The 25,197-nt window shown below is 50.7% G+C and overlaps 10 protein-coding genes across 10 annotated transcripts; 4 read left to right on the top strand and 6 right to left on the bottom strand.

The window, feature by feature from the left end:
- The first annotated feature begins 26 nt into the window (after positions 1-26).
- Positions 27-2,387, top strand: ish1 (double-strand break repair enhancer MSC1). The gene is made up of 6 exons (XM_025622227.1): positions 27-338; positions 406-537; positions 608-658; positions 716-863; positions 919-1,710; positions 1,765-2,387. The coding sequence occupies exons 2-6, from the start codon at positions 453-455 to the stop codon at positions 2,270-2,272; spliced, it is 1,584 nt and encodes a 527-aa protein (XP_025484436.1). The 5' UTR covers positions 27-338; positions 406-452; the 3' UTR covers positions 2,273-2,387.
- Positions 2,388-2,796: 409 nt separating this feature from the next.
- On the bottom strand, positions 2,797-3,821 carry BO87DRAFT_348544 (cytochrome b5-like heme/steroid binding domain-containing protein; the record flags this gene model as incomplete). The annotated part of the gene is made up of 4 exons (XM_025620971.1): positions 3,560-3,821; positions 3,458-3,485; positions 3,120-3,357; positions 2,797-3,027 (listed from the first exon to the last, which is right to left on the bottom strand). Exons 1-4 carry the CDS (start codon positions 3,570-3,572, stop codon positions 2,797-2,799), a joined length of 510 nt encoding a protein of 169 aa, XP_025484435.1. The 5' UTR covers positions 3,573-3,821.
- Positions 3,822-4,583: 762 nt separating this feature from the next.
- On the top strand, positions 4,584-6,999 carry BO87DRAFT_74388 (uncharacterized protein). Its single transcript, XM_025629527.1, has 3 exons — positions 4,584-4,755; positions 4,841-5,072; positions 5,138-6,999. Exons 2-3 carry the CDS (start codon positions 4,906-4,908, stop codon positions 6,699-6,701), a joined length of 1,731 nt encoding a protein of 576 aa, XP_025484434.1. The 5' UTR covers positions 4,584-4,755; positions 4,841-4,905; the 3' UTR covers positions 6,702-6,999.
- A 1-nt stretch (position 7,000) lies between these two features.
- Positions 7,001-7,700, bottom strand: BO87DRAFT_372177 (translation machinery-associated protein 7). The gene is made up of 3 exons (XM_025622226.1): positions 7,513-7,700; positions 7,356-7,445; positions 7,001-7,291 (listed from the first exon to the last, which is right to left on the bottom strand). Exons 1-3 carry the CDS (start codon positions 7,532-7,534, stop codon positions 7,197-7,199), a joined length of 207 nt encoding a protein of 68 aa, XP_025484433.1. The 5' UTR covers positions 7,535-7,700; the 3' UTR covers positions 7,001-7,196.
- Positions 7,701-8,044: 344 nt separating this feature from the next.
- BO87DRAFT_372175 (putative serine/threonine protein kinase (Prp4)) lies at positions 8,045-10,775 on the top strand. The gene is made up of 3 exons (XM_025622225.1): positions 8,045-8,844; positions 8,890-9,110; positions 9,179-10,775. Exons 1-3 carry the CDS (start codon positions 8,126-8,128, stop codon positions 10,651-10,653), a joined length of 2,415 nt encoding a protein of 804 aa, XP_025484432.1. The 5' UTR covers positions 8,045-8,125; the 3' UTR covers positions 10,654-10,775.
- Positions 10,776-13,799: 3,024 nt separating this feature from the next.
- On the bottom strand, positions 13,800-14,229 carry BO87DRAFT_372174 (uncharacterized protein). The gene has a single exon (XM_025622224.1). It carries the CDS (start codon positions 14,212-14,214, stop codon positions 14,014-14,016), a length of 201 nt encoding a protein of 66 aa, XP_025484431.1. The 5' UTR covers positions 14,215-14,229; the 3' UTR covers positions 13,800-14,013.
- Positions 14,230-17,592: 3,363 nt separating this feature from the next.
- BO87DRAFT_421132 (serine/threonine-protein kinase) lies at positions 17,593-18,938 on the top strand (the record flags this gene model as incomplete). The annotated part of the gene is made up of 2 exons (XM_025627042.1): positions 17,593-18,223; positions 18,301-18,938. 2 exons carry the CDS (start codon positions 17,593-17,595, stop codon positions 18,936-18,938), a joined length of 1,269 nt encoding a protein of 422 aa, XP_025484430.1.
- A 707-nt stretch (positions 18,939-19,645) lies between these two features.
- BO87DRAFT_392638 (uncharacterized protein) lies at positions 19,646-20,270 on the bottom strand (the record flags this gene model as incomplete). The annotated part of the gene is made up of 3 exons (XM_025625019.1): positions 19,646-19,824; positions 19,869-20,122; positions 20,212-20,270. 3 exons carry the CDS (start codon positions 20,268-20,270, stop codon positions 19,646-19,648), a joined length of 492 nt encoding a protein of 163 aa, XP_025484429.1.
- Positions 20,271-20,463: 193 nt separating this feature from the next.
- Positions 20,464-23,023, bottom strand: BO87DRAFT_297972 (3-oxoacyl-reductase; the record flags this gene model as incomplete). The annotated part of the gene is made up of 6 exons (XM_025619037.1): positions 20,464-20,884; positions 20,947-21,098; positions 21,171-21,361; positions 21,444-21,636; positions 21,926-22,645; positions 22,694-23,023. The coding sequence occupies 6 exons, from the start codon at positions 23,021-23,023 to the stop codon at positions 20,464-20,466; spliced, it is 2,007 nt and encodes a 668-aa protein (XP_025484428.1).
- Positions 23,024-23,878: 855 nt separating this feature from the next.
- On the bottom strand, positions 23,879-25,179 carry BO87DRAFT_74290 (hemolysin III family protein). Its single transcript, XM_025629526.1, has one exon. The coding sequence runs from the start codon at positions 25,082-25,084 to the stop codon at positions 24,119-24,121; it is 966 nt and encodes a 321-aa protein (XP_025484427.1). The 5' UTR covers positions 25,085-25,179; the 3' UTR covers positions 23,879-24,118.
- Positions 25,180-25,197: the final 18 nt, after the last annotated feature.

Raw genomic sequence — 25,197 nt, 5'->3', positions numbered from 1 at the left:
TTGTTTGTTCACGGAGTCAACCAAGTCACGAAAGTTCCCCCCCGGTCGCAGGCGGTGGGACAAAGGACCGGACAGTGAATGGAGTCAGCCCAGCAAGCCAGCAAAGCTTACTCAACTGCAAGCTGGGGCACTAACTATGGGCCACTCTATCATCGATGACGCCAGAATTGGGGGAAGCTGGCCTGCTCCTCGTCATACGTCACTCGACGCTCATCCCGCGCCGCCTCCCTGATTCTTCTTTTTGACGAGAGATCGCCAGCTCTGCGACCAATAAATATCTTCATCCCGGGACGTTGTAGTCTTAATCTCTGTTGCTTAAGATCTCACAATTCACAATTGTAAGTTGCTCTCACTGATACTTTACATGGTTCATGGTAGAGCGAGAGCTGACCTTGACTCTATAAGCAAACAACAACAATCAACGCTCGATATAATCTCTACCTCTCGCCAGGATGAAGCTTCATTTGGCTTCGTATCTGGTATTTGCGCTCGCAACCTTTGAGGCGGTTGGAGCTTCCAGCTGGTTTAGCAAGGCTGGTATGTCAACCTCTATACCAATGACGGCTTTGACTGCTCCCATGCCGAGACAACCGCTAACATCCATCAGTTTACAACAAATGGCATGAAACCGAGTTAGAAAGATGGCTTTCTGATCATGGTATGCTTCCCTTCCCGTATAGATCTTTCTCTGTTGCATAGTTGACAATGTCTATAGACATCCCGTACCCGTCGCCGGCCGATCGCAAGGATCTAGAGTCCCTTGTGAAGTCCAACTGGGAAGCTAAAGTCCAAAAGCCCCTGGCTCATGCTACACAGCACTCTCATGATCACTGGCATGATGCCAAGGAATGGCTCTTTGACACGTAAGACCTGCGAGGCTGTCCTTCACGTAATACAATGTACTAATAGTCTACACAGATGGACCGACTCCCAGTTGAAGTCGTTCCTTGACCGTCATGGTATTCCTGCTCCCCAGCCTCGCAAGCGTGACACGCTTTTGAAAACTGCTCGCGAAAACTATGAGTCTATTGCCACGAAGCTTGGAGAGGCTGTCGCCTACCCTGGTAACTGGGTATATGAGCAATGGACTGAGTCTGATCTCAAGGAATGGCTTGATGAGCGTGGTTGGCCGGTTCCACAGCCCACCACGCGCGACAGGCTTATTGCATCGGTCCGCCGTAACGCTCGACTGGCCAGTCTGAATGCGAAGAGCATCGCTGCCTCCGCCTCCGCCTCCGCGGAAGCTGCGCAGGCTACTTTGAGCGATGCCCTGTTCAAGGCTTGGTCCGACTCCGATCTGAAGAAGTTCCTCGATGAGCATGGTGTCAAGGTACCCCAGGGATCTAGACGCAATGAACTCATAGCTCTGGCGAGGAAGCACCGCGCCTCTCTGGTTAGCCAGGCTTCGGAGGCTTCTGCCACCATCTCGTCCACCGCTACTCAGATCATTGGTGCCGCAACCTCCAAAGCTGGTAACGAGTACGATAAGGCCACAGATGTTGCTCAGGCCAAGTTCCAAGATAGCTTCGATACCGTCATTGAAGGCTGGTCCGACTCGCGTTTGAAGGCTTTCCTCGATGCGCGCGGAGTCCCTGTGCCTCAGAGCGGCAAGCGAGACGAGCTCCTTGCTAAGGTGAGGCTCCACAGCCACAAGGCAGCCACTGGCTGGTCTGCTTGGACCTTTGATACCTGGGACACTGAGCACCTGAAGTAAGTCCCCTCCAGACCGGTGACCGTATATGGGATATCCTAACAACCATCTAGGAAGTACCTATCCTCCATGAACGCCAAGGCAGCCCACCGCGCCGACATCACTCGCGACGAGCTTGTCAAGCAAGCCCAGGAAAACTATGCCAAAGCATCCAAGACCGGAGGTGCAAACTTCGCATCGGCCACCTCCTACATGGCGCAGGCCACTGATGCAGCCAAGGGTTCCGCCTTCGACACCTGGACTCATTCCGACCTCAAGGCTTACCTTGACTCGTACGGCATCCCGGTCTACCAGGGCTCCGGAATCAACGAACTTCGCGCCGCTGCTCGCCGCAATGCCGAATACTTCCGCTACGGCACCTCGTCCCCTTCGGGAACTATCTTCGCTAAGATGCAAGATGCCGGCCAGTGGCTTCTGGACCAGTTGAAGATTGGCGCATCCAGTGGTCGTGCCCAGGGCCAGGAAGCCGCTGAGAAGGCCAAGGCTAAGGGTTCTGAGGCTGCTGAGAAAGCCAAGGCGCAGGGATCCCATGCTGCCTCGAGCATGCGGGTCGAACTGTAAACAGACCAACCCGACTTCTGATACTTTTTCTTCGATGTTATTCATGTTTACGGGGGGCGTTGTTCAAGGGATACGACGTTATGACATCACATAATGACTGCGGGTCTTGAGAGGGGGTGGAGGCGGTCTACGATATTCACTGAATCCTGTCTGGTGCAAAAGTTGGGGACGGAAGGGAAGGATGAATAGTGGAAGTGGAATACTTCGAGTAATAAATTTTAGTATTTATTGATATTTCAAGTCGAACAATGCAACCAAGTGTACAATAACCCGATCATATCAATGTCAGCTTAAGATCCCGAAACCATTGAACTGAATTTAATTGATCCTCATTTCAGCATGACTAAAATACCAACGCTTTTAGAATAGGATATGAATCGCTTATACCGAACTCGATGATAATATCTTCGGTCCCTTGAAACCATCTCCAAACGTACATCTATCTAGCCCTCTCCGCCCAACTCAACCCACAATCCCAACCCATCGAACCCACTTCGCTATCACAAAAATAAAGAATAGCAAGATCAAGCATTCTTAGCCTCCGGATCTCCCTCGGCCACCAACTTCCCAACAACCAAATACTTCTCAGAGAAGCGCTCCTCCCACGACTGCAGATTCTCCAACTGCTCGTTATCCAGATCCTTCAGATCATCCAACGGACCCTTCAGATCCTTGGTGAGCATTTCCTCGTCGAAGCTCTGGCAAGCCAGACCGCGGGAAGCGTCGCGACCGGCGAAGTTCTCGTAGGGACCGCCCTGCACGTTTCATAGATTTTTATTAGTATCTTTACTTACTTCTATTTGATGGGGATACTGGGTGTTTCCGGGGTGGGGGTGAGTGTATGTACCGGTCCGTAGAAGTTCCTGCCGGGAGTCACGTCGAAGACACGACCACGGACAGCGAGGTAGACGGGAGCGTCATTCTCGCCGTTGAAGGGGAGGAGAGTGGTTGGGGTGAAGGTGCGGAAGACGACGGGGGGAGGACCCTTGGGGAGGCTGACGGGGGCTTTGGGACGGAGTTGGAGGTAGACGAGGATGACGAAGAGAGAGAGGAGGATGAGGTTGATGGGGGTGGCGATTGTCATGCTGGATTTATAGGTTATTTGTTAGTGAGGGTTCCTTGGGAAGAGTAGAGTAGAGGAGAGGGTGATATGTTGGTGGTGGGTGAGGATAGTAAGCAACTGACACTTCGGCGGGCTGCGGGACAGCTTCGTCTGGAGGGATGGAGTTAGTTTGATTGTTTAATTGTTATTGTTGGTTTAGGGGATGGTGTAGAGTTTGGGAGTACCTGGGGTAGACATGGTGAGTTGAGTGTGTGGAGATTTGTGGTATAGATGTGTGTCAACTTTAGGTGAGGGGGATAGAGAAAGTGATGGAATGAAGATGATGATGATGCTGGAGTTGGAGAGCCGCGGAACTCGCGATCATGACGAAGTTGAGGAGAAGAGCCAATCAATGAAGGGGGATTGGGTGCGGAGAACAGGGCCGATTACGGTACTGATACGGTACGGCACGGGTTATCGGCACGTGATAGTATGCTTGTTCATGTCTGATGGGTCAGGCAGTAAAATGATTTATTTAAGTGTTTGTTTACTCCGTTACTAAGTAGTTACTAAGTAGTTACTACTCTGTTGATTGTGGATAATCTTTGCTCGGACGATTAACCCAAAGAATCTCAAGGCAGAGAAGATCAACTGATCGGACCATTCTTGGGAGACCGTTTGAGAGTCTGTGCGACGGAGATTGCTGTCTGGTTCAACTATACTAAAAGTAATCATACTAATTTTGGGATGCTCCTCTAATTGCGATGGAGCGTTGGGCTGCTCTCGACCATGGGGGCAGTTAAAATTAGAATTGAAGGACCATCCACAACTAACCGACTGACTCTGAAACAGGATCCTCCGGCTGCATCCAAGTAGTGCTGGTGCTGCTGCTGTCAGTTGCTTCTCCGTGCTCCATTCATTTCTCATTCATTAATTTTCATCCCTTCTTTAGTTACTACCATTACTTACTCTTTTCTCCGCTTCTCGCACGCAGGCAAACCGGTTTGCTTTCAAAGAGAGAACCACCTTGATTAGCTGTGTTTCTTTCTTTTTCTTTCTTTCTTCTTTCTCCATTTTTTCCCCTCGCTTTTGCATCTGCGTGCGTTTTTAATTTATTTTTCTTTTCTTTCAAGCCAATTGTCTGGTCTTATCTGTAGTATAACACCAGCTTTAGCCCTTTAATTAATTGTTCACTCGCTCTTCTCCACTAGTTCCCCTCCCTCTTCGTCTTCTCTTTCTCTCTCCCTCTTCCCTCCCCTTCGTTCTGCTGTGCTCCAATTCAGCTCTATTCCCTGACGTGCAGGCATGTCAGCTGCATGAAACCCACCTCTATTCGCCATAGCATAACTATATTGCTTTTTTCTTCTTCTATGTTAATCAGCGACCGTTTTGTGTCACTCCTTGCTTAGCCATTCCACCACGATCTAGAAATACTTTAAAGGTATGCGTTGAGATACGGATCACATTCCGGAATTTTGGACTTTCGTTCTAGCCTCGCGGGGTCTCATACTTATTTGTTGAATCAGTTTTAAAACCACCGATCTCTCATCAATTTCACCCAATCCTATCACCCACGAGTCCAACCGGCAACATGTGGGGGAAAATGTCTTTCCATCGTTCGCGGAAGCCCGTGATCGGGAAGCCAACACTGATCGACAAGACCCTAGATGATAGTGTCTACCGGTCTCTGTCCCCCGCTCCGGGCAACCAGAGCAGTGACACACTGGCCCATCCCAAGTCCCGTCCCGCAATTGCCCGGTAAGTCGTTTCATCCTTCTCTCCTGATTGTAATCAAAGTAGCTGTGTTCTCTAATACGTTCTAGCAACCCGACGGACTCGCTCCTTCCTGCGCAACGTCCCGACACGGGTCGACGGGTCGCGTCCACCTCCCATGCCCTGGACATTGCTACTGGTGACCAGCCTCACCAGCGTTCCGCTAGCCTATCGCATAATTATCTCCTAAACCCAGCTACCTTCACTCACGACCTATATCGACCCGAAAGTGCAAGCATTTCGCCCCCGGATTCCCCCATCTCCTTCGGTCGCCCACCGGCGAGTCGCGACAGCTCGCGTGTGTCACCCATAGAAGACGACTTCACACTCGATTCGAGCGCCGGATCCATGGAGAACAAGGAGAACACTAGATTTGCTAGCCATTTGCCCGTCTTGCGCAAGCGCGCCAACTCGCAGGCAGACCGGCTACAAACGCCCAAGTCCTCCAGAAGCCAGACATCCAGATGGGACGACTTATCTGGCGAGCTGACGCCCAGCGACTTCAGCAGATCTGGCCCGACAACTCCTGGCAGCGTTTCGTTCCGCACCGAAATCTCGGCAAAGCCTGCCTCATCCCATAGCTCGAATATCTTTGGCTGGAGCAAGGATCATCTGAATTCAAAAAGGAAACTATCGGAGCCACGCACCCGGCTGTCCAAAACCGAGAACACGCTCCCACCTGGAGTGCGCGAGCCCTGGAAGGGACCTAGTGGACGAGCTCCGATAATAGCACCCATCCAGGAAAAGCCGAGGGCTAGATCACCATCACGTGTGCACATGTCCCGGAGTAACGATCGACTAAGAGAAGCGCACAGCACGACACCCGATTATGCCACTTGCGGGTTTGTTCCGACTGTTGTGACCACGATTACGGCTGGTGATTCCAAGCCAAAGGCGTCGGAGAGGGTTAAGCACACAACTAGCAGGGATAATCTCCGAGCACGAACCCCGGAGGAGCCGGCTCCGAGCATTGTCAGCAGTGCTGAGCCGCCCCGTGTTGATTTCCCCGCACCGGATGACTGGGAGTCATCGCTGGCTGACTTGAAGTTGACAACTGATGACGCGGCCGAACAACCTGCAAGCCGCTTCAGCGCTACTACATATGAACCTACAGAAACCGCCAGCTCTGTTGGAAGTGCACGCGGTAGCATAGACGCCGCATCTCAGTCCACTGAACACGTCCCATCAATCATGTCTCGGAAACGACCTGTACCTAGTAACGTTGCGCCAGCAAAAAAGCCCACCAGAAAGCCCACGCCGGCGCAGGCCGCTGAAACCGAACCGCCTAAGGATCAGTTACAACTTACACCCGAAGAACAGATCCAGAACCGCATCCAGACGTTGGAGGCTCGCAGAGACACCCTGACGCGCCGGAGAGCGAACGTCGAAACAATCATCTATGAATTGACTCAAGTGATCCAGCCGAGCTCCGTTGCCTACGACATGGCAGCCAGGGACGAGGTGAAGCGGACGGTGGCCAGCCTTGAGACAGAACTTGCGGAGATCAAGCGGGAAGAGCACGAAATAGGTCTGAAGCTGTTCAGGGCTTGGAAAAAGCGCGACGATCTTGGGTATGGTGGGGGTAGCTTGTGGGTCAAACGAGTGACTAGTTGAAGAGCATCGGCTGTGGCCGTTGGATTTCTTTTCTGGGTATCTTTCAGGATTCCCTTCCCTTCCCTTGAATCCTCTATCATTGTCATTTTGTTTATTTCCTTTTTTCACCATCCTTTGGTCAGATTTTCCTGCTGCTGGATATTGGCCGGGGCGTGTCTTTGAGCGTTGCGAATACCCTTGGGCATCATACAGCGGGTTTATGTTTACTTCTTCCTAACGATGCCAGTGGGCTATCTTCTTACTGTGCCGTGCGCAATGATACCCTGTCCGCTTGTTGGGGCTCCTAATCATGAAGCTGATCCTGGTGATTGACGGTGTGGATATTTCTGGTGGATAGCAAAAGGTGCATTATTCTATGAAATGAAAAGGTGTCAAAGAAAAGTGGTTGCTCATGGTATTAGTGCTCAATGCATATGCAAATACTCCACACCGAGTTGTGGGTCGTAGCTCGTTGTATCTCGTGAAGACATATAGAACCTCAAGCCCACAGTCCGACTATTTCTTTCCAGACTTCTTGATACCCTGGTTACCAGTGTTCAGGGGGCCCTTGCCCTTGGCCTTCTCCATAAGTTCCTTCTTGGCCTTCTCCTCTGCAGATGCCCAATATGATTAGCAAAGTGACTACCACAGTTTTGCATGTAACGAAAAACATACCAGCTCTCTTCTTGGCCTGGAAGGCGAGGTCATCATCGTCCAGCTCCTTCTTGTCCTTCTTGGCGGACTTGAGAGGCTTGACCTTGCCACCTGTGCAGAAAGGGGATCAGTATGAGGCTATGAAAGATGAGCTTCTGAATAAGTGGCGGCATCCTACCTTCTCTGCTTTGACCACCCATTGTGTCGTAGAACAAAAGTGTAGTGAACGTGGAGGAAGAGGATGTGAAGTGGCGCTTGCTGCGAGTCTTGGAGGAGGGGAAAGAATCGCGGCGTCGCAAAAAATCGGCTGCTTATCAGCGATTGTCCCGCGGGGAGCCACTAGTCTCCTTTCCGCTTAGCCGCAAAATCTTCGGCGGCCGCCCCTCACCGCCCGGGCATCTCCCCATCTCAACTTTGGCTACTTTCGCACCTCATATCGCTGCCAAGTTTCCATCCATCCAGTCTTTCCATCCTTCACCCCATCTATCTGGTTCTGTCGTTCTACGTTTTGAAATACAAAAGGATCTGAGGGAACCTCAAACAAAATCACACAGCATAACACTGTCTCATGCTTTCTTGAGACGGTAGTCAAGGGCAAGGGCCGTGGCATTCTCAGCCGGTTGGACTTTCTCAATACACTCCTCCCAAATAACGCTTCGTCGGAAACGTTCTTGCTAACCGGGACTTACTTCTTTTGTCTCTGAAGCTGCTCGAAGAGCCAGCCCAAAACTTTTTTTTTTTTTTTTTAGTTCATCTTCAGGATCCCTGAGTGAGCCTGGTAATATACCACCATGGCATCCCGCAGGTCGAGGTCTCCATCGACCCCTTCAGAGGGTGAGATCATCGAATCAGGTTCAGAGACGAAGGCAACTACGTCGAAACTTCCTCTTAATGGCAGCATCGTTGACCGTCCCACCAGAGCTAGTCCTGCATCCGTGACACGGAGCAGATCGCCACGCCACCGGAGATCGAGGACCAGGACCAGGTCGACCTCGCGTACGCGGTCCCGTTCTCCCTACCGCGATTACAGAGGCTACAAGCGGCGCCGGGACGATGAATATGATGATTATGACCATGACGACCGGCGTTACCGACACGAACCTCCCCGACGCGTCGGATCCCGATACGATGACAGCCGGTACTACGGACGAGGTCAGCCCGACCGACGCGCACGGCCTTCCTATTATGACTACGACCGTGAAGAGCACTACGGCGATGGCCTTCGATATAGCGACGAATCTGATCGCCGCAGAGAGAAACGCGCGCGCACGCGGAGCCGGTCGCCGTACCGCGAAGTTCGCAAGCCTAAGCAGTATTCCGGGGATGAGTGGGAGTCTCCAAGAAATGAGAGTACTGCCTCTCGGAATCGCAGGAGGGGGGCTTCTATTGAACAGTCAGTGAGCGAGCGAGGGAACACTCCAGTCGTCGCTCAAGGTATTAAGCAAGATGCTGAAACTCAGAAACCTCAGGTGCAGCAAGCTTCTGCCACCTTACATGCCCATGTTGATAGGTAGGTTTTCCCAGTCGGTAGATGGTACTAAGCTAATGTTTTTAGTGTGAATGGGGCGTCCGAAACTCACGACGAACAACCCCCGGCCGAACCCCTTGACGAAGCAGCCCAGTTAGAGGCCCGTCGCAAACGACGTGAAGCAATCCGGGCTAAATACCGCGGCCAAGCTACCCCGATGCGTTTGCAGGCACTTCACATCGGTGAAATTAGTAGAGATTCGACCACTCCAGGTGCTGATACTGCCGCATCAGGCAGAGCTGTTTCTGGTAAGTTTCTGACCGCTAGATCGTGTCGAAGTGAGTGAATTTGTAACTAACAGCGTATTCGTTTACAGAAGCAGCACCGTTGTCAGCACCTGAGACACCTGCTGATAGTCCAGGGGAGTTGTTCTCTGACTTCAAAGTAGGCAAAGATGCTGATTTAATGAACGGCGCACCGGTAAACGGTGTGGACAAAGATGGTCCGTCTGCAGCAGACTACGACCCTACCTTGGACATGAAAGCGGAGAGGGAGAGGCATGATAATCGTGGTACTAATGAGGAGTTGTCTGCGGCGTCTTATGAGGAGACGCAAACCTCCCGACAGGACATCCTGCTCCCCGACGCTGTTCAACCCCCGCCTCAGCCCAAAGCGAAGGATCCTTATGACATGTTCGCAGAGGATGATGACGATGATATGTTCGCTGAAGACACGCAGGAGGCTACGCAGCCAACGCATGCATCGGCTAAGTCGGCAGTCCCGCAGCCCAAAGAGCTCGACATCAGTATGATGGACAACTGGGACGACCCGGAAGGATATTACAATGTCCGGCTGGGTGAGTTGATTAACGGGCGATACCATGTGCAGCAGAATCTAGGCAAAGGCATGTTCTCGTCGGTCGTACGCGCCACGGACTCCAAGACTGGTGGCTTGGTTGCCATCAAGATTATCCGCCAGAATGACACGATGAAGAAGGCGGGCATGAAGGAAATCGGCATCCTGGAGCAGCTCCACGAGGCCGATCCGGAGGACAAGAAGCATCTTATCAAGTTTGAGCGGTACTTTGACCACAAGGGACATCTGTGCATGGTGTTTGAGAACCTGAGCATGAACCTGCGGGAGGTCTTGAAGAAATTCGGCCGCGACGTTGGTTTGAACCTGCGAGCCATCCGGGCGTATGCCCAGCAGATATTCCTGGGGCTCAGCTTGATGCGGAAGTGCAACATTCTCCATGCGGACCTCAAGCCCGACAACCTGTTGGTCAACGAGCAACGCAACATCCTCAAAGTGTGCGACCTGGGATCGGCATCCCCGGCGACGGAGAACGAGATCACACCTTATCTCGTGAGTCGATTCTATCGGGCGCCCGAGATTATTTTGGGAATCCCGTACGACCACGCCATTGATGTGTGGTCGATCGGCTGCACGTTGTTCGAGCTGTACACGGGCAAGATCCTGTTTACGGGGCGCAACAACAACCAGATGCTACGATCCATCATGGAATGTCGTGGCAAATATCCGCCGAAGCTGCTGCGGCGAGGGTCGCTGACGGCGATGCACTTCGATGACATGCTTAACTTCTTGAGCATGGAAGAGGATAAGATCACCGGGCGACCAGTCACGCGGGTGCTGGACTTCAAGAAGCCGACGCGGGACTTGAAGACCCGGCTAATGGGAGGCAAGGAGACACGAGGCATGACAGACAGTGAGGCAAAAGAGCTGGCCCAATTTGTGGATCTACTGGACCGATGCTTGAACCTCAATCCGGAGAAGCGGTGCACGCCGACAGAGGCGTTGAAACATCCGTTTCTGTCTCGACCCAAGGCGTAATCACTTGCTGTGTAGCTGATCCTTTTCTTATCTGGAGTATACTTTTTGAGATGATTGCGGGCCCATCCGTTGTACATATTATGTCATAGTAGTATTTTTTTCACCTCTCAATTGAGAAATATATCCACCGAAGATCGTTGCCACTGGTATAATAGTATGACAAGATGACTCGCCAGTAAACAAAGAGTGAGGATCGCATCCGATCATCCATATCCATAACCATACTGAGTAATGCGGATGAATGGGATGTTGGGTTGAATCCGGGGCACGCCCAGTGGCAAACCCAGCTACGGAGTTACTAGTAGAACTACGCCCCATGGATCCATCCATGATCCGTGATCCCGGGGCGGGAGGCAAACCCGGACGACTACGACGCGTGCCACCCCAGAAGCCTAGTACGTAGTTCTAACCGCGGGTCCCAGCACTTTCTAGAACGTCTTCAAATTGATGAATCATTCGATGATGATGATAAATGAGGCTCAGCTGTGCTACTTGCCGCGTACTCCACAACGTCCAGGCAGCCACCTAGTCTAACTACTTACCCACTGGCTTCAGCTGAGGGTTAACGGTTGGTTCCATGGGACAGAACTTATTGATTGATCGATTAGTTGATCGGTTGATTGATTGAAGATTTGACTAACAGACGGGATGAGATCCCGGTCCACTTATGTACTTACTTTACTTGACATGGTAAATCCGATGAGTTAATTGCCGCTTTGTTTCCACTCCGCGCATTTCTCAGCTACTGTTGAGTATACCGTGGATAAGTTATTGTCAAGGGGTGGAAAGTATGAGGTATGTTGGGATATGATGATGACGATTAATGATTGTTAATTACTTCGTAAGCGGAAAAAATATGGTGAAGTAATGCAATAAGGGGATATGGATCATTAGTTGTAGGGAAGTACTCACGTAGATTGATACTCTATACGGTACTACTTTTGCTTTTGCTTTTTTACTTTTGCTTCTGCTGTTATGAGATTACTAATAATGGCGGTAGGCGAAATCGGAGAATTAATGAGGTCATTTATTGGTTTCAGTTTCAGTTTCTCATCATCCATCGGGGTTTCTACTTACAGTATGGTGATGGGATGTGATGTGATATGTGAATACCATTATATACCGAAGTTCTGTCTTGGATGGATGTATCTGGTTGGTCTTTGGACGGGTCAGAAGTATATTATTCTTATTAGTATCATCATATGGAGTATATTGTCGATAGACATAGGGTTTACTGAGGAGGGAGATATATTGTGTTGGGATACCTACTTACTTATTTACTTACTCAATATAAATGTTTGCTTTTACTGAAGGTTATAACACCTTATAGTTTATAGTATAGAAGACTATACTATTAAACAAGATAGATATAGCAAGAAAACAAGGCAAATATGCATATCTGCACCTCCGCATCACAGTACATACGTACATAAAACACATGTTCTATGTACCCTTAAGTACAAAGAAAAAGTAAACTACTCATCACACAGCAAGCATAGTGATGGAGTCCACTCCATATTCTAATGTACCAAGGTACAGCATGCAAGCAGGATAAAAAAACTAAGTTTACTTGCTTGCTTACATAGCCACTTTCATGCCATGCCATGCTATGCCTGTACATGAACGCAGTCATCATCATCATCATCACCACAGCCTACTGTGTATCCACATAGTTACCTGTTAAGCGCTTCGAGTCCGAATAATCGTGGTTTCAACCGCTGATCTTAATTTCAGGGCTCAACTTACTTACCTAGACTAGATACTCCGTACGTAGTTATAAAAAGCAATTATACTAAGGGATTACCCCCGTATTTATGGAGTTTTCTTTTAGTACATGTCTCAAAAGACAGCAGGGGTCTGACTGTCTGTCTGTTAAGCGGGTAAGTAAGGCGAAGGGAGGTACGGAATAGTCACTTTGGGAATTCTCCGGGGGAAGGCTGGCTGCTTGGGCTGTTATCATTGTGTGATTACAATTAGAACTACTACTATGAGCCAAGTGTACTCCGTAGATAGTTCTTTCTTTCATTATTATCCGGTGGTCTGTGTCTACTACACAATGTCTTTGGCTGATATATTTATTGGAGAAACGGGGCTGTGGATCGGAACTGCTTTATATAGACGAAGGTGCATGACCCTGCAAGCCTTGCAATCACAGTAGTATCATTAGTATAATACTAAGAGATTGTATACTAGCAGGCAGGCAGCCTACCAAACCAAAGAATGAAGCAACAACAACAACGCCCCAGGCAAACCGCAAACCGGGCTAATTCTTTTTATTGCTCATGGTCTGTGCAGGACCTACCAGATCAAGAATAGTTCGAAATGAATGGATCCATGATGCGGGCAAAAAAGAAAGCATGGACAAATTGAGCCAATTATCATTGGAGACTGCTGCCCGAGAGATCCCCACCGCCAAGGCTTCGGACAGCAAACGTGGCAGCAAAGCAGCCAATCATCAAGCGCCATGGCTGTCATTCGGGAATTCTCGAAGCGGACGAACTGGGCTGTCATTGGCCCCGGCGTCATTGCCTCACTTTATTTGAGTTCGGTTGCAACTTTGACCTACTAACTAGGAAGTTTAGTTTAGCATGGATTGGCATTAACACATCCCCATCTTGCTTGCTTGCTTTGCCTGCTTGCTGGTCAGTACAGGAAGTAGTATAGTTCGGAGGGGGTCGGGTTGATTCAGAAGGCGTCTGCTTGCTGAACTTTACACTTTAGTTCTGGCAATAGTTCGCTCATGTGTTGGATGAATGTCCTCGCTGCTAGCCAACGGGTTGACGATGCTTCAAAAAGACGGTGAGATCTAAACCAGATGTTCTTCTTTTTGGGTGGAAAGAAAGAAGTTGGTGGCCGGAGAAAAAGCAGAATCTGGCAACTGTCGCACCGTTGTTGTCTGGCAAGGCGATGAGTTAGTAACTAGACTACTGAACAGTAGACTAGACTACTACTCCGTACTGACTATGGAGTCAAATCATGTCAAGTCAGTTCAGTCAGGCTGCCCGTCATTCACAACACGCAGCGGGAAGTTGGATGGTGCCCCATCCAGCCATCTCCGTTTGGCTCGACCGTTTCGTATAGAACATCCAATTCGTTTCGTCCTGCAATCCTCCCCTTCGTTGCCCCCCTCCTCGTTTAGTCATACTGTTGTACCCGCCTGTGGTCCATAAGCCTAGAACTCCATGGTCAGATTAACAATCGTTGACCTCTTTTGCTCAAAACTTTGTCCCAGCATCACTCATCTCCCAGTAACCAACTGTAGGTGAGGAGAGATGTTGCTGGTGGAGTCATGAGCTGGCAGTACAGAGAACAGCCTATACAGCCAACCTATCTACACAGAAAGTATCTACTCCGTAGAGTCTACTGGCTTTTACCGTCCGAACGCCCGGTGAGATTGCAAGAACCACTGTTGATCGGGGGAGGTGATTTCAACGTTTCACCACACTGACGATCCAGCGCGTAAACCGTTGTGAAGCAAGTTACGGAGTAAATCGATAGTAGATAGATAGAGATGGAGATGGGCGAGATGGATCGTGCCCTGTCAACCAAAATCATAATCATAATAATAATAATAACCGCCCTGGGAAGTTTCAACTAATTTTCCATCTTCCCGCCCTGCATCTCAAGTCTGAGAGTTTAGAACTTCAGACACGGACAGTATAGTAAATGTGGGGCAAAGGAACCTCCTCCTCCCCCTTCCCCATCCGGGTCCCTTTCAGCCAGTCATCCATCTTGCCAGCCTCATTCCTACCACACAGCCGCCCAGGCAATGGCAACGACGGGGCATCCGGGCGCTGATACAATCAACCAACGGACCCAGTGGAATATAGGCGGGCGCGTGTGTATGTGTGTGGCCATGAGCTCATTTGTGCGTTCTTCCCCCTTCCACCACCACCACCACCACCACCACCACCACAACCTTCCTCCCCAAAAGAGGCTGGACCTAGTAATAATGCCGCCCTCCTCTCCATAGCAGGCAATCCTTCCAGCATTTCCATCCCAGTTCATCTGACTGAACTCCATTCTTCAAACCAATCACACCCACGGGGAGGCGGATTTATCTTCCCTGGGCGTTACCGCATTCAGCCAATGACGAGGGGATGTGCTCGGGCCAGCCTGGAACAGCATTGGCATTGAAAAAGTGTGAGTGGAGCCAATCTGCACCCGAATGACCTGTCACAACTCGCCCTCCTACACTCACACCGCCTCCTGGAACAAACATTACCTAGCATTGTGTGCTGGAGGCAGCAAATCATCGCCCTTCCAGTTGCGGTCTGTTCTGCGTTGCCTTCTCAGGTTTCCATTCCAACTTTCTCTCTGATCGTCGATCTTTGGGGATAGACCTTTCTTTTTTGTTTTTTGCTTTTTGCCTGGTCGGGGACCGGACACTAAACCCGTACAGCCACGACGGCGGCGGCATTGGCCGTCTGCTCATCGGGTCTGCGCGGAGCTCTTCCCATTCATTGAGTCTCACTCCATTTGAGGATTATTGTCTATTATTATTATTATGTAGGCTGTACTGTAGGGATGGATGGATGAGTGGATAGATTTCAGGCCACTACTACTATACTACACCCAATGTATACTGTAGGGTCAGGTCCAGGCATCCAAGCTTAGAGCCTTGTGACCCTCCTAACTAACTAAACTGAAAGGGGGTGTGCGGTGCTGCCAGAGTTTCGGTTTCCCTCCACGCACTCGTGCCCATATGGCCCTCCTTTCCCTTTCCACCACCCCCCTCCATAGCACAGTATCTAGTCAACAGATCCACCCGACTAGTAAGGGGAGGTGTCTCTTTTTTCGCCTTGCCAGATCGTGGACAATCCCCCCTTAGCCAGAGATAGTCTGTCAACTCAGTCAGTCAAAAGTGTGTGCCAGTGGAGAGAATCCAGCAATCACGTGGTATCTAATCTACTACTTTGGTTATGGCAAGAAACAAAGCTGGTTAGTCAGGACCCAGTGGATACTAATGATGTCGATTCATGGATCCTCCCAGGCCTCCTCTCCTCAGCTTACGCCGCGGGTGCGTGTTAGTTATTCTTGGTTTCGTTTCTCGCCGCCTGGATCTCGCGGTCGCGGCCTTGTCGGTCAGTGTCTCTAGTGGGGGAAGAGGGAAAGGCAGTTTGGTTTGGTTCCGTCTTTGCTCATCCACACACACTCACATACACCTTTCCTATTTGTAGCTGGACCCTAAACTAGTCTAAGCATCATACATGTTAGCTTGGGTTGGTTGGGTGGAGTTGGTCAACTCCACCCAGCTGGACGCATGCCCCCGACCAATCCGGTGGCGAGGGTTGGGTTTCTGGTCTGCAGGCTGAAGATGTAACGGGGGAGTTACATAGTGGGTTTTAGGGGGCATGGATGGATGGATGGTGGATGGCGGATGGTGTAGGAGAGAAGGGGTGGTCGGTCGGTCGGTCGGTCACCTGGGTGTAGTGAGTTCTGAATGGTCGGCCAGCTTTTTCGAGATGATGATTCGTGGGCTGCAGCCTCTGAGGTAATGGAGACTTTCAGTAAGTTCCAGTTCAGTTCTTGCTCATGGAGATGAGAATGGAGTGAGTGAGTGGCTCTGGCCACGACTGGTCCCAGGCTTAGTGGCAGTTGGGGAGGAAGGATTATTATTCGTGTTATGGGATGGGTGATGATGCTGCTGATGATGATGATGATTAGGTGTTACTATTATGAGATTTATTAGGGAGGATAATTATTATTTCATCGAATTTAATTATTAGGTGTTATTATTTTCTGATTTTCTGTAAAGGGAATAATAATATTATTATTATTTTACTTTGCGACTTATTTTAATTTCTTCTGGTGGTGGTGGTGTTGTTTTTTTTTCTGGGTCCCTGGGGATTTTCTGGGTCCCTATTTTTCGCCATTTCCTGCTGAGAATGGATGGATCTGGCTGGCTCCCTCATTCTGACTCTCTGGACTGAGAGTCTCTTTCTCTCTTATCGCCGCCCCGTCCATCATCGCCATATTAATCTTATTTTTACTTATTTTTACCTGGCCTTCCGCGCTCCGTCTTAATCCCTATACTTCCACCCTCTCCTGTCTCTTCCTATTCCGTCCTCGTCCTCTCTGGCGTGTTTAATCGTTTTTCCTCTTTCCGACAAGTTCCCGTCAAGTCATTGATCTTCGTCTTGCATTTTGTTGCTTTTCTTCTTTCTTCGGCTTCTCTTCCTCTTCTTCGTGATATAGTTTCTGGGACTTGTTTTGCATATATATCATTTGCCCCCCCTTATCCTTCACTGCACGTCCCCCTTTTATACCCTCCACCCCCCTTCCCTTCCCTTTCCCTCTCCCCCCCCACGGCCATATTAACTATCCGCTGGCCCCCATCTGACTGCTTCCCTGGAACTGCATCCATCCCTGGCTGTGCAACTTCCCTGGACTACTTGCCCCCCTCTCCCCCAATAAGCCAAAAATAATACCACCACCAACTGCCACTGCCACTCCCGCCACTACTCATCTTCAACCACCACAACTACTACAACCACCATCCTACCCACGGCCTTCCGTTGGACATTCCCTAGGATTTGAATGCTTATCCAAGTTGATCAACTGCATTCCTTCAATGGCTCCTTGAACAAGTGAAAAAAAAAAAAAATCTATTAAGGAAAGACTGGCGACTCTCCTTTGGTGCTCTTCTCTCTCACTCCCGGCTATCCCGTACTTTGCTCACTGGTTTGGATGACTACCTGAAACCCGCCACCGGATTTTGGACCCCCAGGATTTATATCAACAAACCACCCCTTACAGCCGTTGAGACAAGAAACTACCATTTACCTCCCCCTCCTTCCCTCTCCTTTCCCCCTCCCTTTGAATACTATACTCTTCTTCAGGGAAAGACTCAAGTGCCGGTGCGTGCTTCGAGTCTTACTTGCCTGTCACCAATCCACCAAAGCAAGAAAAAGCCCATCCCCAAACCTACCTTCCCTCATGCTCATGCTACCCCCTTCTCCCCTGTACGGCATGTATCCCATGCCCCCCACTCCGCCTCCTTCTCCGCCCATCTCCCGTTGCTATGCTCCGGAAGACCGTCTAGGATTTCTCTTGGCCAACCGTCTGGAACTCACCAGCATCCTGGGCGTCGGTGCCTATGGAGTGGTGTACACGGCCGTCGACATACATACCAATGTTCTGTATGCTGTCAAGGCCCTCAACAAGACCGGGCTGGATCCCCGGCAGCTCAAGTTCCAGCAGCGGGAAATCAAGCTCCACCATCTGGCCAGCCAACATCCCAATGTGGTTTCCCTGGTTCGCATTATGGATTCCGTCGATTGCACCTACGTGGTGATTGAGTTCTGTCCCGAGGGCGATCTCTTCTCCAGTATTACTGAAAAGGGAAACTTCGTGGGCAATGACCCCTTGGTCAAGCGTGTCTTCCTTCAAATCCTGGATGCCGTCCAGTTCTGCCACTCCCTGGGAATCTACCATCGGGACCTCAAGCCGGAAAACATCTTGGTAACGGACCAGGGCTTGACGGTCAAGCTTGCTGACTTTGGCCTGGCTACTACGGACTACCTGACGTCGGATTTTGGTTGCGGATCCACTTTCTACATGTCACCAGGTGCGTGAATGCCCTTCCCTTTCCCCCCCACCCGAAACATTCCGATGAAACATTCACTGACGAAGATGATACCAAAGAATGCCAGCAACCAAACCCCCGTCCCATGTCGTGCTATGAGTCGGCACCCAATGATGTGTGGAGTCTAGGTGTTATCCTCGTCAACTTGACCTGCGGTCGCAACCCCTGGAAACGTGCCTCGATCGACGACTCCACGTTCCGAGCTTATCTCAAGGATCCTTACTTCCTGAAATCCATCCTGCCACTGTCGGATGAGATGATCTGCATCCTGAACCGCATCTTTGAGTGCGACCCCTCCAAGAGGATTACCATCCCGGAGCTTCGCCAGTTGATCCTGGAGTGCCCGCGGTTTACCATGAACCCCATCGCCCCCTGGTCTGCCAGCGGACCGGTGCCGGTTGACTACGTCAACGGTCCGGTTCCGGTGTCCGTTCCCGTGGACGCCTTCAACACCCAAACCTCCTCTGTCTCCTCTGGGTCATCGCAGTACTCCGACTTTTCGGAGTCTGCCGTCTCGGATGCTTCATCCTTCACAGAAGGCTACCCCGACCTTGACAGTGTCTCGTCGATGTCTTCCGTGGGCCTGGAGCCGGGACTGGAATGCAAAGATGACTTTATGGACCCTGTCTCTTGCGGTGGTATCCCGGAGCCGCATCTTGCCCATGCCCCTTTTACCATTCCAATTCCCGTTTGCTAAACTGGACCTCACCGTCCACCCTACAAGGGAAAGCAAGAAAAGAAATAAAAATAAAAAACGAAAAAAGGCCCACTTAACGCAGGTTTACGATTTACGGCAATTCTTTCGATATTACATCCCACTGGATTTGGATCTTTACTACACCTATTCTTGGATCATCTCCGCCTTGCATTATTCCAGCGACATTGTATTATTTCCGCCGGAGGGAATCCGAGGAGATCGATTTCCTTTCTGGACATACGCCTTTTCTATTTCCCACTCTTTACACCGTTGGCTTCCATTCCTTGGAGTTTGGATATTATACCCGGATCGACATCCACTGGAGCTCAGCCGTCGGGCATAAATTGCCCTTTTGAGGAAGCGGAGTTCTGTCAGCTCGCCCTGCGAGTCCGTTGGAAGGCAGAAACCGTGGCTATGTTATTATTAATTTGTCACCACATTGGGAGGATCTCTTGCGTTTCTGGTGATATACTTGTGTTTGGTGTTACTGGGTGGTGTTGCTGGCGTTTTCACCATCGGCCATTGTCATGGAAAGAAGAAAAGAAAAATACCCCGGAGCAGAGATGAAGCATTTGCATTCTGATTGTCGAATTTTACCGCTAGGAGTTGGATGGCACACTTGGTCGCTCTTTTGGGATGATACCTTGAGTCGTTGAGGACTACTCTTCTTCTTCGTTTTCCTACTACTCTACTACTACTACTTCATTTTACATAATCTGTCGATAAATAGTTTTGATTTCGGACCGTCTCCCTATTAGGGGGAAGCCGCCAGGCTGATATTCAGTCTGACTGGCTGGCTGTGGTGAGAGGCTGGAATGTGTTTTCGGTGCAACAGCGTGAACCAGGGTGGAACATCCTTGGATACGATATCTGCAATAGACGAGGACTAGACGATGCTTTTTCTTTATCTATCTCCCCTTCTGCTGGTACACTGACTCGGGCCTGATGACACGCTCTTCCAGTGAGACCCACGACGTGAAGCTGTGGTCCACTGGCGAGTCGCCGTCTGTTCCCTGCTATGCTGTAGCAGTTTAGCACAACCAGCCAATGCTGCTGATGCAACCATCAGCCGGCGCCTACGAGAAAAAAATGACTCTGGAGTCTGGTCTGGACCCTCTCGTCTACCCCTGAAGAGAGGGGCCAGCTGTCCGACGGGGAGGCAGCCACCAGGGGGGTGAGCAGGCCTGTTTCAACCAGTCATTGTCAATATGCAGTATACATGGTTTATGAGTGTGACCTGGCTGGGCCTGGTCGGATTCTCTCGCAGCCTTACATTTCGGACCAGTGATGATTTACGATCAAACGAAAAGAAATCAATTGGCTTTGTACCATTGTGATACCATGTATGATAGATACCATCTACCAAACCACAACTGAAGTTATATGAATGCGACTTCTGATATCGCATTACACTACTACCTACACACATACTTCCTATAACCATCCACTCATTTATAGACCAACCAATCAATAGATCCATAAATCAATATACCACTAAATGAATAAAACAGATGGAATAGAAAAATCACATATTCCTCCCCCCAGTAACCCTAATCGTCTCCCCACTCACATACGAAAACAACGGACTCGCCACCCCCAACACCGCCCTCGCCGCCTCCTCCGGACTCGCCGGCCGTCCCAGCGGAATATCAGGATAATCACTACCTCCCTTCTTCTTCTTCTTCTTCTCCTCATCAGAACTACTACTAGTAGTAGTTCCGGTACGTCTACTATCCAACTGCTTCCCCGGAATCCCCAACGCGACCTTCGTTCCATCCGCCATGGCAATAAACGCCCCCTCCTCCTTCGCCGCAGTCAACCGGGTCTTTACGAACCCAAATGCAATGGTATTCGCCCGGACTCCGAACGCAGGTCCCCATTCTTTCGCGATGGTCTTCGTCAGCCCCGTTATGCCTGCTTTGGCGACGGCGTAGTTGGCTTGGCCGCTACCGTATTACACAGTGTTAATTAGATTGCGTGTAGAGTAGAGGAGGGGGTAGTAACGTACGCATTCCCATGCACCCCACTCGTACTACTAATATTAATCACCACGCGCGATTCCCCATCCTTCACCCGGAAGTATTTTGCTGCTGCGCGGATCAGTTTGAATGGGGCTGTGGCGTGGATGTTGAGCATCGTTGTGAATTGGGTGTCTGTCATCTATACCCACCATTTAATAATTCGTTAGTATAGTATATACATATATACTACTAAGAGGGAAATTGGAATTACCTTATGTATAACCCCATCCCAGGTAAACCCCGCATTATTCACAATAATGTGTATTTTCCCACCCCCAAAGTCTGCGGCCTTGGTGACGAGTTCTTCGATGTACGTGTCGTTGAGGATGTCGCCGGGGACAGCTAATGCCTTAGTTTCACTAAGGGATGCGTTGATGGAGGTTGCGACGGCGGAAGCTTTTTCTATTCTACCCATCAGCATATCCCTATTTCACTTTTCTTTTTCGGTCAATGGCAGATTTTGCAACAGGTATAGACGGCATACCTCCATCTATATCAGCTATAATCACCTTCGCTCCCTCGTTGGCGAACAACCGGGCGGTTTCGGCCCCGATGCCTTGGCCGGCGCCGGTGATGATGGCCACTTGGTTGGCTAGTAGGCCGTGGGGGTAGTTGAGGTGCGAGGTTATTTGGGTGAGGCGGTTCATTTTTTTTATTTCTGGTTGGGCTGAGCTACGCTTGGGTGGGTGTGGTGTAGTTGAGTGGAAGTAGGTAGTTGGAGGTGCGGTGGGGATGGATATAAGAGGATCTACAAATGCGGAGTTGGATATGCCGAGGCTCAGTTTGTCTGCCGAATGCCGCTCGGTTGGTTCCTGGACTACTTACTTACTACTTACTATGTTTAGAAGGGAATACAATCACCCTACGAATGATCGCATACTACATAACAATGTATAAGTAATTGAAGGATTCAAGCTTAATCTACGTGCACAGATTATCCGACATCGCTCGTAAAATCGTCTCCACCATCGTATCATACCCCCCCAGCATCTGCTGGAACCATTCCACCTCCAGTCCGTCCGTCCCATTGAGCTCTCGGAGCTCGGGACTCAGATGTCGGCTTATTTCGACTGCGTCCTTGAGTAGCCCCAGTACCTCCCGGCACTGCAGGGCTCGACCTCGGATGAGGTACCGGCGGATCCGGCGCGTCTCGTCCGGGCCCATCTCGTACTCGCCATAGGGAAGGATCATGTTGTGGTTGTCAGCAGGCGCGGATGAGAGCTCATACGAGGTCCAATATTCGAAGAGCTGGAGTGTAGTATCCAGTATAGATACTGAATACAGTAGGTTTGTGTGGTCTTTGTGACAATTGGGGCATCGGAGAAAGTTCCGACACGCGGTCAATGCGATGTTGATGCCCTGTAGGATCTGGTCCAGTCGTAGACGCATGCTCTCTGCCAGTATGGTCCGGATCTGGTTTACGTTGTATAAGAGTACGTTGGTGCATTCACAGGGCTGTAGTGGGTTGGGGATGTGGACGGCGAGCGGACAGCCGGCGAAGCCCCGGGAGATGAACTCCTTCGGGAGGAATGGCGGCGACATGGAGGGATTGAACATTGGGGCCAGCGTCTCCCCTATTGATGGATACTCCATGGTCTGGTCGGTCAGCAACGTCGTGTCAGCCAAATTCGCCCCGTGGCTATCGGGGCTTCTGGACTGACTGGCTGGGCTGGTGCTTTGTGTACTCTATAACCGTTAGAATGTTGTTTATTAACGAGCACAAGATGAACGAACCGTTGCGTCGACACCATTGTCATCATAGCTGATACGAGGCGGTTGTCCTTTGGCTACTGATTCGGCCCATCCGTTGGCAGGTATTGTAGGCTTCTTCTCGTCTTGCAACTGCCCAAGTTTCCGCAGCGTGGCACGGTTCTTGCTCCCTTTTGGCTTCCCAGAACGATTGGCGACGCGGTATCGACAGGGCAACCCATGACGCATACAGCGAATGCAGGTGTCTTTCCCAGATAGGTTACATTTCACCTTGGACTGTCGGCAGTTCTCACAGGCAGCCCGGAGCTTCGGCGGATCCCCGTTGCTGACGGGGGTATCGGATTCGGCCAGCATTTATATTGTAGGTACAGAATGTAAAGCAGGGTCGTCGTGATATCAGAGGATAACGAGGTGAGGTCGACCAAAAGGGGAGCCTCAAGCAAACGGGTGTGGCGATATTAATGGGAATACCAAGGAAAAGAGAAAGATCAAACCACTCTTCATCAGCGCATCAACCAGCGCAATCTTATATATACCAGCCGCCCTGGCATGCAGGGCTCGTATCGGGATTCATGAACCGACGGCAAGCGCAGATGAAGTCAGCCGTTGTGAAACCCTAAGATTTCATCTGATCCACCTCGCATGGGAGCCGTGTCCAGTCCTCCAACTGGCAGATTCTTCAGCAATAGTCCAACTGACCTCCATCTTACTTGTCAGAAATGGCAAATGCCAGATTGCTTGGCTACCGGCCCAACTGCCTCTGATAGGGGCTGCCTACATCAGCCAGTGCCGCGGGGGACGGTCCTCCAACGTAAGAAGCCTGGAAGAATAAGCTCAGGTGCAACATCGTCGTCAATTCAGTGGGGGCCACTAGGCCGAATAACTCTAATGTGCTCGAAGGAGCCACGACGATGCAAGACTATTGTGTCTGACGTAGCATCCAATGAGGAACCGCAGCATGCCGTCTAGGGTGATTCTATCGGTATGCAGGCCAGCACACCATGTGAGCTGTAAATCGATGCGGGAACGCATCCCTATTCGCCTGCCCGGTTTGAAATGCCCAGGCAAGCGGTGAACGTTCATGCTGTCGCAAGACCCAAGGTCTATTCTTATGATTGTATCCTGGACTTCCCCTCGTTTGCGTATTTTTTTGTTCCTCTTTCCCTTTTCTTATTGCCTTCTTGGGGGAAAGAAGGTTTCTGCAATGCTTCTCTCATCTCTGGCTTTGCCATGTTGCAATGGTCAGCATGTGAAATTCAAGGTTAGACATGTCTCGTATCAGCCGTGAAGACGTCAGCATCATCATCATGTCATCTCTATTACTTCTTGAGGCGATTAAGTTATGGCTACAGGTGGTGATGTTTAGGGGGCGCCGCGCGCCCCCTCCCCCCTTCTCCCCCCTCCACAGGACGTCCTGCCTGTGCGATGTCCCAAGGTTCAGCGGGCGAATCACTGCGCGGCCCCAAGACAACTGTCTGCAATGCCGCTGTGTCTGTAATCAAATGCCTTTAGCAACCCGGTCAGATGAGCAATGGCGGCGCAGACCACCAGCACATGAAAGATCTGGTGGGAGCTGCCCCAGAGATCGAAGTGGCCTGGTCGCAAGCGCTCCGGCACCCGGGCCGCATAGATGGTTGCTCCCAAAATGTACAGAAAACCTTGGAGAAGTAGCCAACCGAGCCCGATTTGGCGTGTCATCTGCTCCAGACCGTACAAGCGTAAGCCGTGGATCACGGGGAACACCGCTGACAGACCCATGCCGACAAACATGGCCGCACGGAATGGCCGCCACCGAGGCGTCCGGAAATGAGGGAAGATCGAAACAAGGATGCAGCCAAGACCGAGGGCGCAGATCATCGTCCAATACAACCGTTGCAGATCAGGCATACAGTAGAATCCAAAGTACACGCTAGGCACGAAGCTGCCCACGATAAGCCCTACGATACCAACATAGTCAAACGTGTTTCCGATGCGGGCCACGAGGGGGGAATGGTTCGAAATGGTATGATATGTTGCAGACATGCCCAAACAGAAGGCCGCCCCCGCGAAGAAGCATCCAAAAGCAATCAGATCCGCCTGGGTGGCATTCTCATATCGCGGAGCTAGTGCCCGATAGAGAAGCCCAGCCGCTGGAACGGCCAGTAGGGACGGCAGCAGATGCGTGTAGATGTTGACCGTTTCATTGTGAAGGTAGGTCAAGGACTGCAGGGAGACCAGAAGAGAGAATGAAGCCGGCCGATAGCCCGTGTGGATGTGCTGGTTGTCGCGCTGCCAATGGGGCAGATCATCCCAGTGAAGAAGCTTTCTGATGACTTGGGAAGGCTGTTCTAACACCGCAGCTGCCACCACAGCAGGCTGGCTGGTACCCAGATCCTTCTCATGGGCTTGAGTGGGGCGACGCTGGCGAGTGGACATATTCCTCACATGCAGGATGCAGACAGAATGACAGATCCCAGATCTCCGGTGAGCAGATGGCTAGCGGTTGCTCCGTAATCGGGGGTGGTCCTCGGGGGGGGGGGGGGGGGGGG

This window comes from Aspergillus neoniger (genome assembly GCF_003184625.1).
Source record: "Aspergillus neoniger CBS 115656 unplaced genomic scaffold BO87scaffold_2, whole genome shotgun sequence".
Taxonomy (NCBI): Eukaryota; Fungi; Ascomycota; class Eurotiomycetes; order Eurotiales; family Aspergillaceae; genus Aspergillus; species Aspergillus neoniger.
The sequence above is the reverse complement of the archived record's forward strand: the minus strand, read 5'-3'. Positions and strand labels throughout refer to the sequence as shown.

What these genes read in the sequence shown, in the direction of transcription:
- BO87DRAFT_74388 (XM_025629527.1), top strand. Translation starts at nt 4,906, where the DNA reads ATGTGGGGGAAAATGTCTTTCCATCGTTCGCGGAAGCCCGTGATCGGG. An exon ending in TCCCGTCCCGCAATTGCCCG is followed by an intron (nt 5,073 to 5,137) that starts GTAAGTCGTTTC and finishes AATACGTTCTAG; the next exon opens with CAACCCGACGGACTCGCTCC.
- BO87DRAFT_372175 (XM_025622225.1), top strand. Translation starts at nt 8,126, where the DNA reads ATGGCATCCCGCAGGTCGAGGTCTCCATCGACCCCTTCAGAGGGTGAG. An exon ending in TTACATGCCCATGTTGATAG is followed by an intron (nt 8,845 to 8,889) that starts GTAGGTTTTCCC and finishes TAATGTTTTTAG; the next exon opens with TGTGAATGGGGCGTCCGAAA. An exon ending in ATCAGGCAGAGCTGTTTCTG is followed by an intron (nt 9,111 to 9,178) that starts GTAAGTTTCTGA and finishes ATTCGTTTACAG; the next exon opens with AAGCAGCACCGTTGTCAGCA.
- BO87DRAFT_372177 (XM_025622226.1), bottom strand. Translation starts at nt 7,534, where the DNA reads ATGGGTGGTCAAAGCAGAGAAG. An exon ending in GGGTGGTCAAAGCAGAGAAG is followed by an intron (nt 7,446 to 7,512) that starts GTAGGATGCCGC and finishes CTTTCTGCACAG; the next exon opens with GTGGCAAGGTCAAGCCTCTC. An exon ending in CCAGGCCAAGAAGAGAGCTG is followed by an intron (nt 7,292 to 7,355) that starts GTATGTTTTTCG and finishes GGGCATCTGCAG; the next exon opens with AGGAGAAGGCCAAGAAGGAA.
- BO87DRAFT_372174 (XM_025622224.1), bottom strand. Translation starts at nt 14,214, where the DNA reads ATGATTATGATTTTGGTTGACAGGGCACGATCCATCTCGCCCATCTCC.
- BO87DRAFT_74290 (XM_025629526.1), bottom strand. Translation starts at nt 25,084, where the DNA reads ATGTCCACTCGCCAGCGTCGCCCCACTCAAGCCCATGAGAAGGATCTG.
- ish1 (XM_025622227.1), top strand. Translation starts at nt 453, where the DNA reads ATGAAGCTTCATTTGGCTTCGTATCTGGTATTTGCGCTCGCAACCTTT. An exon ending in CAGCTGGTTTAGCAAGGCTG is followed by an intron (nt 538 to 607) that starts GTATGTCAACCT and finishes AACATCCATCAG; the next exon opens with TTTACAACAAATGGCATGAA. An exon ending in TGGGACACTGAGCACCTGAA is followed by an intron (nt 1,711 to 1,764) that starts GTAAGTCCCCTC and finishes ACAACCATCTAG; the next exon opens with GAAGTACCTATCCTCCATGA.